General features: G+C 50.6%; 1 protein-coding gene across 1 annotated transcript in view; it reads right to left on the bottom strand.

The window, feature by feature from the left end:
- Positions 1–3,781, bottom strand: part of Tmem132d (transmembrane protein 132D) — a 618,857-nt gene extending 615,076 nt beyond the window's left edge. Inside the window, exon 1 of the mRNA XM_087903615.1 lies at positions 3,300–3,781. Within this exon, the coding sequence (XP_087759741.1) occupies positions 3,300–3,378 (79 nt within the window). The 5' untranslated portion in view covers positions 3,379–3,781. The remainder of the gene's footprint in view (positions 1–3,299) is intronic.
- Positions 3,782–12,631: the final 8,850 nt, after the last annotated feature.

Raw genomic sequence — 12,631 nt, 5'->3', positions numbered from 1 at the left:
CAGGAGATTATAGCCATACACCACACCTAATCACACGTAAGTATTTTTTTTAAAATAAAATCATATTCCATTACATCATTCACTCAAATAAAAGAAAGCGTCCTGTCTCCCCAGTCCCCAGCCTTCCTTTCAGCATTGAATACGAGCAAGATAGCCAGTTTGCCTCTTTTTCTTCCCACCACCATCTCTCCTCCTAAGTTTCCCATGCCCCAAAGTGACCTCTTTTATGGGCCACTCACTATAAACTGAGGTTCTCTCCCTACCATCCAAGGCTGCAGGAGCTCAACCTTCCCTTAGCCAAAGCGGCTCCCACTGCCCCGAGGCCTGGTCTAAACAGAAGGGAGGCTCTTAACATAGCCACAGACAACCAAGGGCAAGATTCCCCGCCCCAGGACATCCCCTGCACCCAGCTGGAAGCAGGCCCCAGCGCACAGCATCATGGCGGGCGCAAACACTACAACACTGCAGAGGGTCCTCTCCCAGCATCGTGGTTATGTCTGCTTCTCACAGCCTGTGGCGAGAACAAAATGCAGAGTGACTTGTGCAAGAGAAGGTGGGGACAAGTGGCCGAAAGTGGCAGCTTTCCAGCCTTGCATTTAAAGCCCGCCTCGGTCTCTGGCTGTCTCCAGTCTGCCCACAGATTTTTTTTTTCCTCTCAGCTAAGTGTCCTTATACCTGCCTCCCTCAGAAAGCCCAGAGCCATGGACTCATGCATCTGCAGGCAGCAACGTCAAGTTTCTAAGCAGGACTGCAGTGTGAACACAAGACATGAGCTTCCTGACCATGTAAGACCAGGCTTCAGGGAAGTCTGGGGCCACAAACCAAGGTCCATGACAGATTATGCGCTTTATATCATGGCCCCCTAGGTCCCAAGGAGACAAAAATCACAAGACAGAACATTTTATTTGTGCTTAAATTTCCAAAGAGCCATGTGAGATAGGTTTGCAGTATTTACTCATAAAAGTGACATACATAAAGTTCAAGGTCACTGGACTGATTAGCCAAGGTCATTAGCACATGAAGATATGTGTTCTATTGTATCCAAAGGTTCCTATAGGGAAAACAGTAAAATAGCATAGCATAATAAAGTAGATATATAATATTTAATACTGACTCATGTTTCATTTTGTCCCAGAAAAATGAGACATTTTAGAGAGTGTGTTTACTTGATCGAAATTCTGTCTAGTGTGGCCTGTACTTGACTTCAAGTAAGTTAGAACCTGCAGACATGAGTAGGGAAATGGCCCTGTGGATAAAGTGTCTGCTTGCAAAGGTGAGGACCTGAGTTCTAATCCCCACCACTCTTATAAATGCTGGGTAGAGAGGGTAGCCAGAATCAGTGTGCTCTGGGGTCAGCGAGAGACTGTGCCTCAACAAGTAAAATGGAGATCAAAGGAGCCGCGTCTGATGTCAACGTCCGGCCTTTACATGCGTGTGCACACATCAGCATCTACACACACACACATGTACTCATGTTAACATGCAAGCCACATGCATACATACTTGCCAGACATATAAAAATAAGTTCTTAGAAAGACCGTACAGGTAGTCACTCAAGTTGAGAGGGAAGTAGGAAAACACGGAACAACACTGGGCTGTCCTTGGGTTTCTGTTATGCTTGACCCCATGAAATCCCTTTTTATTTGGTACAGCTTGGTACCATCCCACCAGCTTCATTCTTCCCAGCTGAGGACCATGGCCAAGTTACGTCGTTGCATGCACCCAGCTGCACTCACAGCTGCATGAAGGCTCCCGCACTCTGACTGAGGCAGGCTCTGTCTCCAGAGTCCACACACAGAAGCCGCCCAGCCTTACATGACATGGACATGGATGACCAGCCAGGTTCTAGCCATTCAGAAAGGAGATGTCCCCCAACATACTGTATCTTGATTAAGGACAAGTTCAAAAGCACCCCGGGAAAGGCAGCTCCCTTCAACACAGCTGCTCATAGCAAAGAAATCAGTAAGGGAGGCGGGGAACACCACTGTTATCATGGAGTCCAAAGCTACTCTGTTCCTTGCTTAATAAAACCTTGTTATTACAGGGGGAAAAACCAGAGATGTCTATGCTTATCAAACCAAGTGACAGGGACACGGCATGCCTCCCAGCCATGCCGGAGCGGCATCGCAGTCCCGGAGGTTTTTAACCTAGTGTCTACCTATTTCGCCAACCTCTTTGATTACCAGCTTATTCCACATCCCCAAAGATGTGGCTCCCGGGGTGGGGGTGGTACCTACTCCTCATTAGCAGCCCGGAGCCCCTTTCAACAGCACTTGAAAAGACGGTGGAGTAGACAAAGCAAATCCCCCTCCTCCCCAAACCATTCCCACGCAAAAGCCCAGCGAGTGATCTGCCTAACTCTACAAGATCCAAAGCAATTAGATTCCCAGGTACCAGAAAAGCCAGAAACCAAAATCAACATATCATTAAAAGATTGTGCTTGTCAACTGGCTAGGAAGTTTCAAAGAGAGACAGCGACTGAAATATATTCGCAGAAAAATATGTTTACAGGGTTTTTCCAGCACACTGGAGACTGCAAAGAATCTTGACTTTTGCAGTAGAAAAAGAGGTGGAGGGGAGCAAACTACCTAGAAATAGAAACCACTGATCAGCCCATCTTCAGTGTCCCGCTGATATCAACTGCTCTGGAAGGCATCTCTGTCCCAAGCTTCCAAACGACTTGTGCCAGGCCAGGAGTTGAGGGAGATGGCAATAGAGCAGGTAAATGGGGGTAGGAGGGGCTTCCTGCCTCTACTCACAACCTCAGGTCAGGACCCCACTGGGACAACTTGGGTCACACACACACAGCAAAGCATCCTGCAGAGATACTGTCCCCGCCACAGCAACTGCAAGAGGCAGACCCAGGAGACCCTGGGCTGAAAGGAACTCTGGCCAACTTGGCGTTCTTAGCAGACCCATGGTACACTAGCTGGCATTCCCATACAGCAGAGCTGTTCAGGTTTATTTCCAAAAGGGTTAGGACCAGTTGCATAGTTCACTCCAAATTCTAGGAAGCTTCCAGGTCCAGGACAGCACAGGCACACTCCTTGCTTAGGCACACTCTCCTAGGGCATCCTACCAAGACTTCCAGGGAAATCACCTGCTGCCAGAGGCCTGCCCCAGACCTTGGCTCCGCAAACCTCCTGCACACGCACGCACACATGTACACACACACACACACACACACACACACACACACACACACACGCCCACACCGCTCCCTGGCCGCCCACATTCACACACACATATACTCCCAGCAAAGTTAAGTCTTAGGGCCCAGGTAGCCCCAGCGTCCTCACCTTTGGAGAAAAGGGCGGCCAGGCTGATGAGCACAGGAGACCAGAGGTGCCACAGCGTCCCCATCTCAGACGGGCACATCCTGGAGACTCGGAGAGCGGGTCCTCTGCTCCTCCGTGGTGTCGTCTGGCTGAAGGAGGGATGTCGCCAGGTTCCCGGAGAACAGAAGCTGAGCTAGATGGCCAAGACGCATCTGGCTAGAGACCCGAGTAGCAGAGTCGCCCTGAGCTGGGTCCCCACAGGTCCATAGCCAGGCCTCTTGGGCTCCGGGGTCCCGCAGCGCAGGCCGAGCTCACCTCAGTGCTTCGACCGCGCTGAAAACTGGCTAGTGAAATGAATTTCACTCCACGAAGGGGGTCTCCAGTACCGCTTCCCCAAGCGCGGAGAGCGCTCCTGGGACTCCGGCTGGGCTGCCGGGGTGGGCTATCGCGCCCGGGCGGCGGCGGGGCTGCGAGGCTTCGGGGCCCGGGGCGCGGGCAGAGGCGGCGCGGGGGTCCCCGGGCGGGTGACCAGGCGCGCTTGGGGACCAGGGGCGCGCAGCCTCGCCGCCCCCATCCCGCGCCACAGGGCTCCCGCGCGCGCGTTCCGTCGCCCAAAGTTTGCGGGGCGCTGCGGCTCCACCCCAGCCCGGCCCGGCTCCCCCGCGCGCCCGGCGCACGGCCGGCTCCGGAGACGCGCGGCGCCCCGGGCGGAGGGCGAGCGGCGCGCGGACGAGGAGGCGCGGGCCCGGGGCGGCTGCATCCGAGCGCACCCAGCGCAGCGTGCCCAGGCGGGCTAAGGCTGTTGCTTCCTAATTTCTCTCTCTCTCTTTCTCCCTCTCTCTCTCTTTCTAAGCCCCACCCTTCTGGAGTGACAGCTGTGAGCCCCAATCCGCAAAGTAGGTCCCACCTTCCTGGTTGCGGGGCGCTCAGCCTCCGTGTCGCCCTCTCAGAGTGCGCGAATGGGAGGGGAATGTTCAGAGGAGAAAATGGACACCCCGCCCATTCCCGGGAGCCTGCATGGGGACCAGCGTGGATGTCCACGCTCACAACAGGTGTCGAAAGGCCATCTGCCCTGCCTTCTCAAAGACTCGGGGTACAAGCGGTCCTCAGGCAAAGACAGCTCAGGACCCTAACATAAGCCGAAGTGTCCCCAGTAATCTCTTGAATGTGACCCTGGGATCCCAAAATGATTCCCAAATTCCTGTCTCCGGAAGATTTCTATCTTGGCTCCCCGCTGGCCTTTGGGCAACAGGGAATTAATCAGTTAGGATAAGACATTGCACTGAGAAAGTGACAGGCATGGCTTTCTACTCTTCACTCCTGCCTTCCCATGTCTCTAAGGCAAACTCGGGCCAAGATACCTAATTCCCATGCTAGGGTTCTGAACTCAAGCCCTCCTCTGCTCCCGCTGAGCCTGGGAAGCAAGTCGATTCTATGGGGATTCGGGGAGGAAGCCCAGCCTCATTTCAACAGGTGAACTAACTCACTTCTGCATTAATTCTCTTGTTGCTATGTCAAAAGCAACTCACGGGAAGAAGGGCCTGTTTGGACTCCAGTTTGAGAATACAACCTGTTTTCTCAATACAACCTGTGTTCTCAAACACAGGTAGGGAAGGCACGGGAGCTGGTTAGTTTTTTGTGCAGCGGACAAAGAAAATGCTTCCGTCGGAATGGCCCGTAGGCATGCCTGCGGGCATTTTCTTGATTAATGGTTGATGTGGGAGGGCCCACTAAGGGCAGTGGCAGCCCGGGGCACGCGGTCCTGGGTTGTATAAGAAAGGTAAACTGTATACGCCCCGGAGAGCAAGTCAGTAAGCAGCACCCGCCATGGCTTCTGGGTCAGTGCCTGCCTCCCGGTTCTTGCCCTGACTTCCCTCCCTGATGATTTAAACTATAAAATGAAGCAAGCCCTTCCCTCCTCACGTTACCTTTAATCTGTGTTTTATCACAGCAACAGAATCCAGACTAGGACAGCGGGACAGCATGGGTGTGAGGCAGCTGGTCACATGGCATCTGTAGTCAGGAGACAGAGAGAGATGGAGCCTGGTGCCCGGCTTGCTTTTTCCTTCGCATTCAGTCCAAAGCCTCAACCCATCCCTGGTGACACCCATGTTCAGTTAAAACCTTGTGGGCACACCCAGAGGTGTGTCTTGCTGCGGGATAATGCCCTTGTGCGCTGTAAAGATTTGTCACTTATATGAGTTTAATAAAACTCTGACGGGTCAGTGGCCAGGCAGGAAGCATAGGTGGGGCAACCAGACTAGGAGAATTCTGGGCAGAGGAAGCAAGGTGAGAATGCCTTACTGAGAAAAAGTATCAAGCCACATGACTAAGCATAGGTAAGAATTATGGGTTAATTTAGCGTGTAAGAGGTAGTTAGTAATAAGCCTGAACTAGAGGTCAAACTGTTTTTAATGGGACTGAATGGCTATGGCACCGGGTGGGACAGAAACTTCTGTCTACAGTGTCTCCATGGTGACTCTAAACCTATGACAAGATTAACAATCACAGGACTCAGAGAATCTGGCTGAGTGGTCAATCCATGTCTAGGAGCTTCAAAAAGAAAGTAACCGCTGGCTTTAAGTGGTTTCAGCTTCTTGACTTTCAAGGACCGTCAGAGGGGCCCAGGCTGTTCTCCAGAAAGTCTGAGTATCCTTGGGCTGCTGGCTTTACCTTTGTTCTGTGTGTCTTTCTTAATTATTGTCTTTCTGGTGTTCTTTTGTTTAGTTCTTAAGTTCTCTCTCTCTCTCTCTCTCTCTCTCTCTCTCTCTCTCTCTCTCTCTCTCTGTGTGTGTGTGTGTGTGTGTGTGTGCGCGCGCGCGCGCATGTGTTTGTGTGTGTGTGTGTGTGTGTGTGTGTGTGTGTGTGTGTGTGTGTGTGTATGTGTTTTGGGGTGTGTTTTCTAAACTTTTATAGAATTGATGATGGGAAGAATCTGTGAGTCTACCCACCCCAAGCCTCTGACATGTCAGCCATCCCCAGCCTCGGCTGGAAAGCTGGTTGAAGTGACCACTGCACCCATCCCTGTAACTGATGTGGCAGAGGCTAGTGGCACTCCAAGCTGTCTTCCTGACGAATTCCAGGCCACACTGAGGCCATGGAGATAGAATGCATACTAAGAGCCATCAGTATGTATCACTTCTTTCTCTCCCTGACGGATGAGGGAAACTGAGGCTTCATCCCTGACACATATTTTTCTCTGAGCGACCCCTCGTGTCTAGTCAAGCTTCCCCCATATTCCTCAGTGGCAGACTCACTTGTGTATATTCAAGTATATATTTTTAAAATATTTACTTGTTTTTTATTTATTTATGTGAGTGCTTTCCCAACATGAATATACCGTGTGTGTAGAGACCAGGAAAGGCCAAATCCCTTGGAACTAGAGTTACAGGTAGTGGTCAGCTACCATGTGAGTGCTTGGAATCAAATTCAGGTCCTCTGCAAGAACAGCCAATGCTCTTAACCACTGAGTCATCTCTCCAGACCCCCAAGTCTTTGTTTGTTTGTTTGTTTTGCTTTGGCTTTTTGAGACAGGTTTTCTCTGTGTAGCCCTGGCTGTCCTGAAACTTGCTCTGTAGACCAGGCTGGCCTGGAACTCAGATATTTACACCCCACCCCCTCCGCCAAGTGCTGGAATTAAAGGCCTGTGCCACCACTGCCTGGCCCCATGTCTATTTTTAAGAGAATCCTTGAGTTCATTTCCTAGAAGTTAATGGTTTCTATTTTTTTATTCAAAAGACGGCTTTACTTTTTTTTTCTAAATCATTTTTTCCCTGAATTGTGAGCAGCGGGAGACTCTCTTAGGTATATGACCACACAGGCTTCTCTATCTACGTCCTTCGGATAAAAGCTTCTAACCGCTGCCTGGAATGTCTTCATCATACACAGTTATCTGGACAAATCTGTTCTCTATTCAAACTGTGCAAACATCGTAAGTGGCTAAAATAAGAGGTAAGAACGACTCCCCCTCCACCTCTCTTCATGGAGCTGTTGGAACGTGTGTGCCCACTCCTCTGTAGACAATTAGCACAGCTAATGGCGGGAGGGAGACCCACAGGCATTCGTGGCAGCCTGCCACGTCCTCGGCTGCAGCCCGATGCCGGAGGGACCCCTTCCTCTCAGATCTCCCTGCCCTGTCACTCTCAAGTCAACTGCCACAGCCCTGCTCTCCTCCTGGATGGAATGTGTTTCCTCTGCAAAGCTATAAATCAAACCCCACCGATGACTAAATAGCACTGCTCGTGCTGAGTGTGTGAAGCCTCACACACGGCAGCCCTGCCGTTTTACAGAAAGGCAACATTCTCCGGGCAGTTTAAAGAAATACCAGCCATGTCCCAGAGCTGGTAAAGTTAGCAAGGAGGCTGGGTCCCCACGCCCCCCTGGTGAATGTCCACTCTTAAACGTACCTGTGCCATTTTGAGCATGAAGACACTTCAGACACTAGAGACCACGATACACAAGGCTGAATCCCACTCCCACCATCCTCCAGATGACACAAGGAGAAACCCGGGTGAGGACCACTGGGAAGCTTCCTTTGAGCAATACCAGTGTGTTCATTTCAAAACGGCATAGCTCAGTGATAAATATTGTGCTTGTCCAGCATGCATGAGGGGTCAGTCCGCTGCACGGGGGTAGGCAATGAAATAAAATGCAGAGGGCTTGGCTTGGCGTGCAAAGAGCAGGGTCTAGTTGGAATTTGCTCACAGTTTAAATGCTATTAATATTTTTGCTTTCGCATACACCCCTTCCGTCAGTTTCAGAAGCATGAGCGGTTTTAGATTGTGACTGGCACGAGGAGCCCTGGAAAGGGCAGCCACACACCTCTGACCTTCCCCCTTCATCACAACCTCCCAAACTTCATGATGTAGTTATGAAATCAGCCGGGGACAGATCAGTCCAGGACCTCTTTCAAGAGCAGAGACAGCAGCCAATGGGCACATGCCTCCAGAGAGAGTGCCTATGTAGGTGCAGATGGGTCCTGCCCGTCTGTCATTCAGTCCTTCCTGGCACTCAGCTGATCAAACTCTGTAGCTGACTGACTGGCTATGCACACAGGTGCCAACAGCCACCTGTAGCTCCCCACTCTGAGCTGCTGAAGAAGCCAGGAGCTGTGGCCTTTGTAGGCTGGTGGTGCCCCCTTCAGCCTGCAGCCCAGCACAGATAACGAGGGAAGCAAAACCTTCTGCCATCTACAAGGGAATTTGGCCGGAAACCAGTTATCGTGTGGAGGCCCCATAATCCTCCATCATTCCCAGTGACCATGCTCCAACCTACACTGTTTTGGGCTCTCCTTCTGCCCTTCCCCCACTCAGGTCTCCCAGGGCTCCAGGGTGTTTGAGATTTCTCACACAGCCCCTCAGTGAGTGTGGCTCCGGCCTCCATTCCCCCTCAGGTACTGACTCCTAGATCAGAGCAGGAAGCTGGATCCCACATGGTCTCCCTGAGCTCGGGAGACTGCCTGTATAAATCCTGTTTCCTGCCACGGAAGGCCTGACTAACTATCCTGCCACGGAAGGCCTGATTCTCTCCTCTCGAGTAGCTGACACAGTCAGACTTTGTCCAAAATCCACTGGAGGTTTTTATTTATCCTATATCCCCTGAAACTGGCTGCCTCTACCTGTTAGAGCGTCATGACCCACTAGGGCCCTCCTAAGGTGACACGTGGTCAGGCCCAACGCCTATAGGTGGGAGGTCATCTGCGGCTTTCACGTGGAGCTCAGGACACCTCAGGGTGACCCTGCAACCTTGATGCTCTTCCCACAGTTTCCAACTGAATTCAGGGGGAGCACCCCAACTTTTATTTTATCACAAAGTCTGTGTTTGCTTGGCACATACGTCCATCTATATGAGATGAATCCAGCTTGATCCCAACTGGCAGCAACCAAGCGATGGCTCCCTGGATGGCCAGAGATGAGATGGAATGTTCGGTCTGGAAGGCTGGGAGGTAGTGTGTGCACATGCTATGTCCTACCCGCACAAAGATAGCCGGAGGCTCCGTGACATCCTGTCTGAGATGCCGTGACTGCAGACTTCGCTGGCCCTATCAGGGGAGCCCTAATTCGTTTTATCCTCAGATTTTTTTCATTCTTGTTTACTCTCTCTGATTTTTGCTCTCTGTCCTTTCTGACATAAGACCGTCCAGTTCTCTTCAGACAACCACCAGTAAGTAAGTGCTTTGCTTCCCCGAGGGCCCCACACTGGTTGGGGGGACCAGGGAAAATGCTTTCAGGGACCAGGGAAAACGAAAAGTGGGGCTGACAGGCTCAGGGGTCCAGCTGACACTGGGAAGTGTGTCTGGTAGAGTGTCATTTTGATGTCAGGAGCCAACAAGCTCGTTTGGATCATTTAACTCCTCCATGAGACTGGAACAGATACTTTGCAAGCTGAGGGCTGGAGCTGGGCCACCTTCTGTGAAGCTCTCTGTCAGCAGGGAAAAGCTAGGAGGTCAGCTAAGGCCTAGCTTTCCCAGAATAAAACAGTAGCTGCCACTCATCCGGCCAAAGGGTCACAAGCACAGGCAAGCACCGACACCGAGGAGGCCTGAGCCACGCTCCCGTAATGAGTCCAACATTTGACGTGAGTTAGAAGGATCCATTCGCTTCCCTGATTAAGCATCCAAATGGCTTGTGTCTTTTGTCCATTCAAAAATCAAATCCTCTAATGGGCCTGAACGTCCACATGCTTTGGGGGAGATCTAAAGCCTCAGCATGCATACAACCTTTCCGCAATGCAAAATGCCAGCCTCATTCCCATGCACACATCAAAAACCATTTATGAAATGGATAAGCAGAGAGTTAATCCCACCTCCGGGGAAGGCTTATGGGCCACAAAGGCCATTCCAGCCACTAATTGGGAATTTCTGAAATCAAAGGCACTGTAAACATGCTATGTTGTGGTCATGGTTGTTCACCAGTGTGTTACTCCGAGGTGTTTTCTTTGGCCGATTGGAGGGACTGAGAGAGCTTCTGGGAAATCAACATATTGAAGTGATAAGGTTTGGGATAGTTCTCAGTTAGAGGACCCCATGTGTTTCTTAGCACAAGCCATCCATTACAAGGCAATACAGGGGGCTCTCCAGCTTCCTTGCGGAACTGACTTCCTGGACGCCTCCGTGTGGGATTTGGGGACGGAATGGTAAAGGACACACCTGGCTGGTCCCTTATTCGGCACTGGCCTGTCACTCAAAGTCAGGATGGCCCCACCTACAAAAGACACATACAGACCTTCAGGAGGACTCTAGCCAGTTCACACCAGTTTTTCGGCTTATCACAAGGTCTGTGTTTGCTTGCCACTCAAGGCCATCAATATGGGATGCATCCAATGCGATTCCACACAGCCAGTTGCTTGTAAACTCTAACCTGACTTGTCTGTCACATGAGCGACGTCAGTCTCAGCAAAAAGTGACTAGGGAGTAATGACTCACTCACGAATGGGTCCTCTGGGTCTGAAAATAAAACAGATGCAGTGACCAAGTGCTTCTGCAACTGACGTGTGACTTCTCTTAGGGGGACAAGGACAAGAATCTATTCACCCCAGATAAGGTGGCAATGATAGACCACAGAAATGATTCCATCCAAGACTGGCTTGCTTGGTGACTGGAATATTAATTGGGATTACTTTCAGGAGCATGCTTGACTCAGGGAATTGCATCGCTACCGAGCATATGCAACAAGCCCCAGATCAGAATTGTGAGAGCTTCCCACTGACCTTGTAGCCCAGAGAGTCTGCATTCCCTCCCCGTACCTCCAGCAGTTGTTCATTGCCCTCTGGAAGGACACCTCCTAGGTCTCTTGATGTTCTTGTGACTTGTGTGAGCTTCCTACTTCCTTCCAGGAGAGATCGCTTCAATCCGGAGGCAATAACTACACTACAGTTGCTTGCGAGTGAGGAAGTATAAAAGATAATTTAAATATTTCCCCACGCTAAAGAAAGGTAACATGAGGTCTATGTCATTATCATTATTATTATTTTAATAGATACAGAGGTTGTGAAGGGCCAAGGAGGGGTGACTGTGACAAGTGTTTCCTTTCGCACAGCTGGGGAGCACAGCTGTGCTTCACTGTGGGTCCAGGACACACAGATGGCTTGGGTAGAGGCAGCAGGTGCAGCACTGGGTACATCGGTGGGCCTGCAGTGGCTCCTAGTGGTCGCATGTGGCACTACAGGCACCTGCTTTCCCTCCCGGGGAACAAATGGACGAGCATCTGTCATAATCATCCTAAGCTCTGTAACACTTTCATTAATCAAGTCGTATATTTCTTAAAAGCTGCAAGGGTTTCTCACCACCTCCCCTGAAGGTAACCAAGGCAATGAAGATTATGGGAACCCTGTGTCTGGGCCCATGGAGTGACAGAATGGTCTTTACCACTAAAAATAGACAGCGGCCCTACTCATGGGCGTTTACCTCAAGGACCCTAAGTCATGGATGCTTGCACATCAGCCTTCTGTGCTGCACCATTCCCAAGGGCTGCGCCATAGAAGCAGTGTAGCTGTCCACCAACAGAACAACGGATACAGATTCGGCCATAAAGAAGATTGAAATCATACCATTTGCCAGAAATGGAAACAACTGGAGATAATCAAACTGAGTGAAGTAAGCCAGCATTAGACAAAGAGTGCACATTTGCTCTCTCTTGTGGCTCCCAAATTTCATGTAGTCGCAGAAAGCCATGCGCATATAAGTTGAATGAAGGTGAAAGCGAAACTGTCAGGAAGTGAAAAGGATAGACGGAAGAATCGACTGGGATTCGGGAGGGGTATGTGGGAGAGGGCTGCAGATGAATTCAAAATATAGAAAATACCCATAACGATTTTTTAAAGATAAAAATATCATAGAAATGATTCGAATTATTTCCTTCAAGTTTGCACAACCCTGGGTTGAAATTTAGTTATTCTTTGAAATCTGCCAAGCAATTAATGACTTCCAAAGGGCGTGGGGCCAGCGCGTCTCTTTATTACATAGGTTATCTGAATGAAAAAAGAGCTGGACCCGTGAGCCACCTGTTTACCGAAACCTCAAACCTTGGGAGGGACCGGAGGCTCCTTGGGTTCGGTCTTTTACAAATATATTAATCCCATTGGTGAGGGCTCCTCCCCAAGATCTCACCAGCTTCCCGAGGCCTCTCTTGAAAACATGAAAGGGGTGGGGGCTGAAACCTCTAGCAGAAGAAAAAGACTCAACCTAGGGAAAGTGGGAAGTGCTGCAGACCGCCCTGGATTGGTGAGACCTTCAGATGAGAGATTTGTCTGGCAGGGATTAGATGACCAATCAGAAAAGAGAATCCTGGAGCTCTGGAAATCCCTGAAAAGCAGGGTGATGGGAGACCTAGACTTCCTCTTGCCACCTCTGCAAG

The sequence above is a fragment of the Myodes glareolus genome, chromosome 2 (genome assembly GCF_982192425.1).
Source record: "Myodes glareolus chromosome 2, mMyoGla1.1, whole genome shotgun sequence".
In the NCBI taxonomy this organism is placed as follows: Eukaryota; Metazoa; Chordata; class Mammalia; order Rodentia; family Cricetidae; genus Myodes; species Myodes glareolus.
The sequence above is the reverse complement of the archived record's forward strand: the minus strand, read 5'-3'. Positions and strand labels throughout refer to the sequence as shown.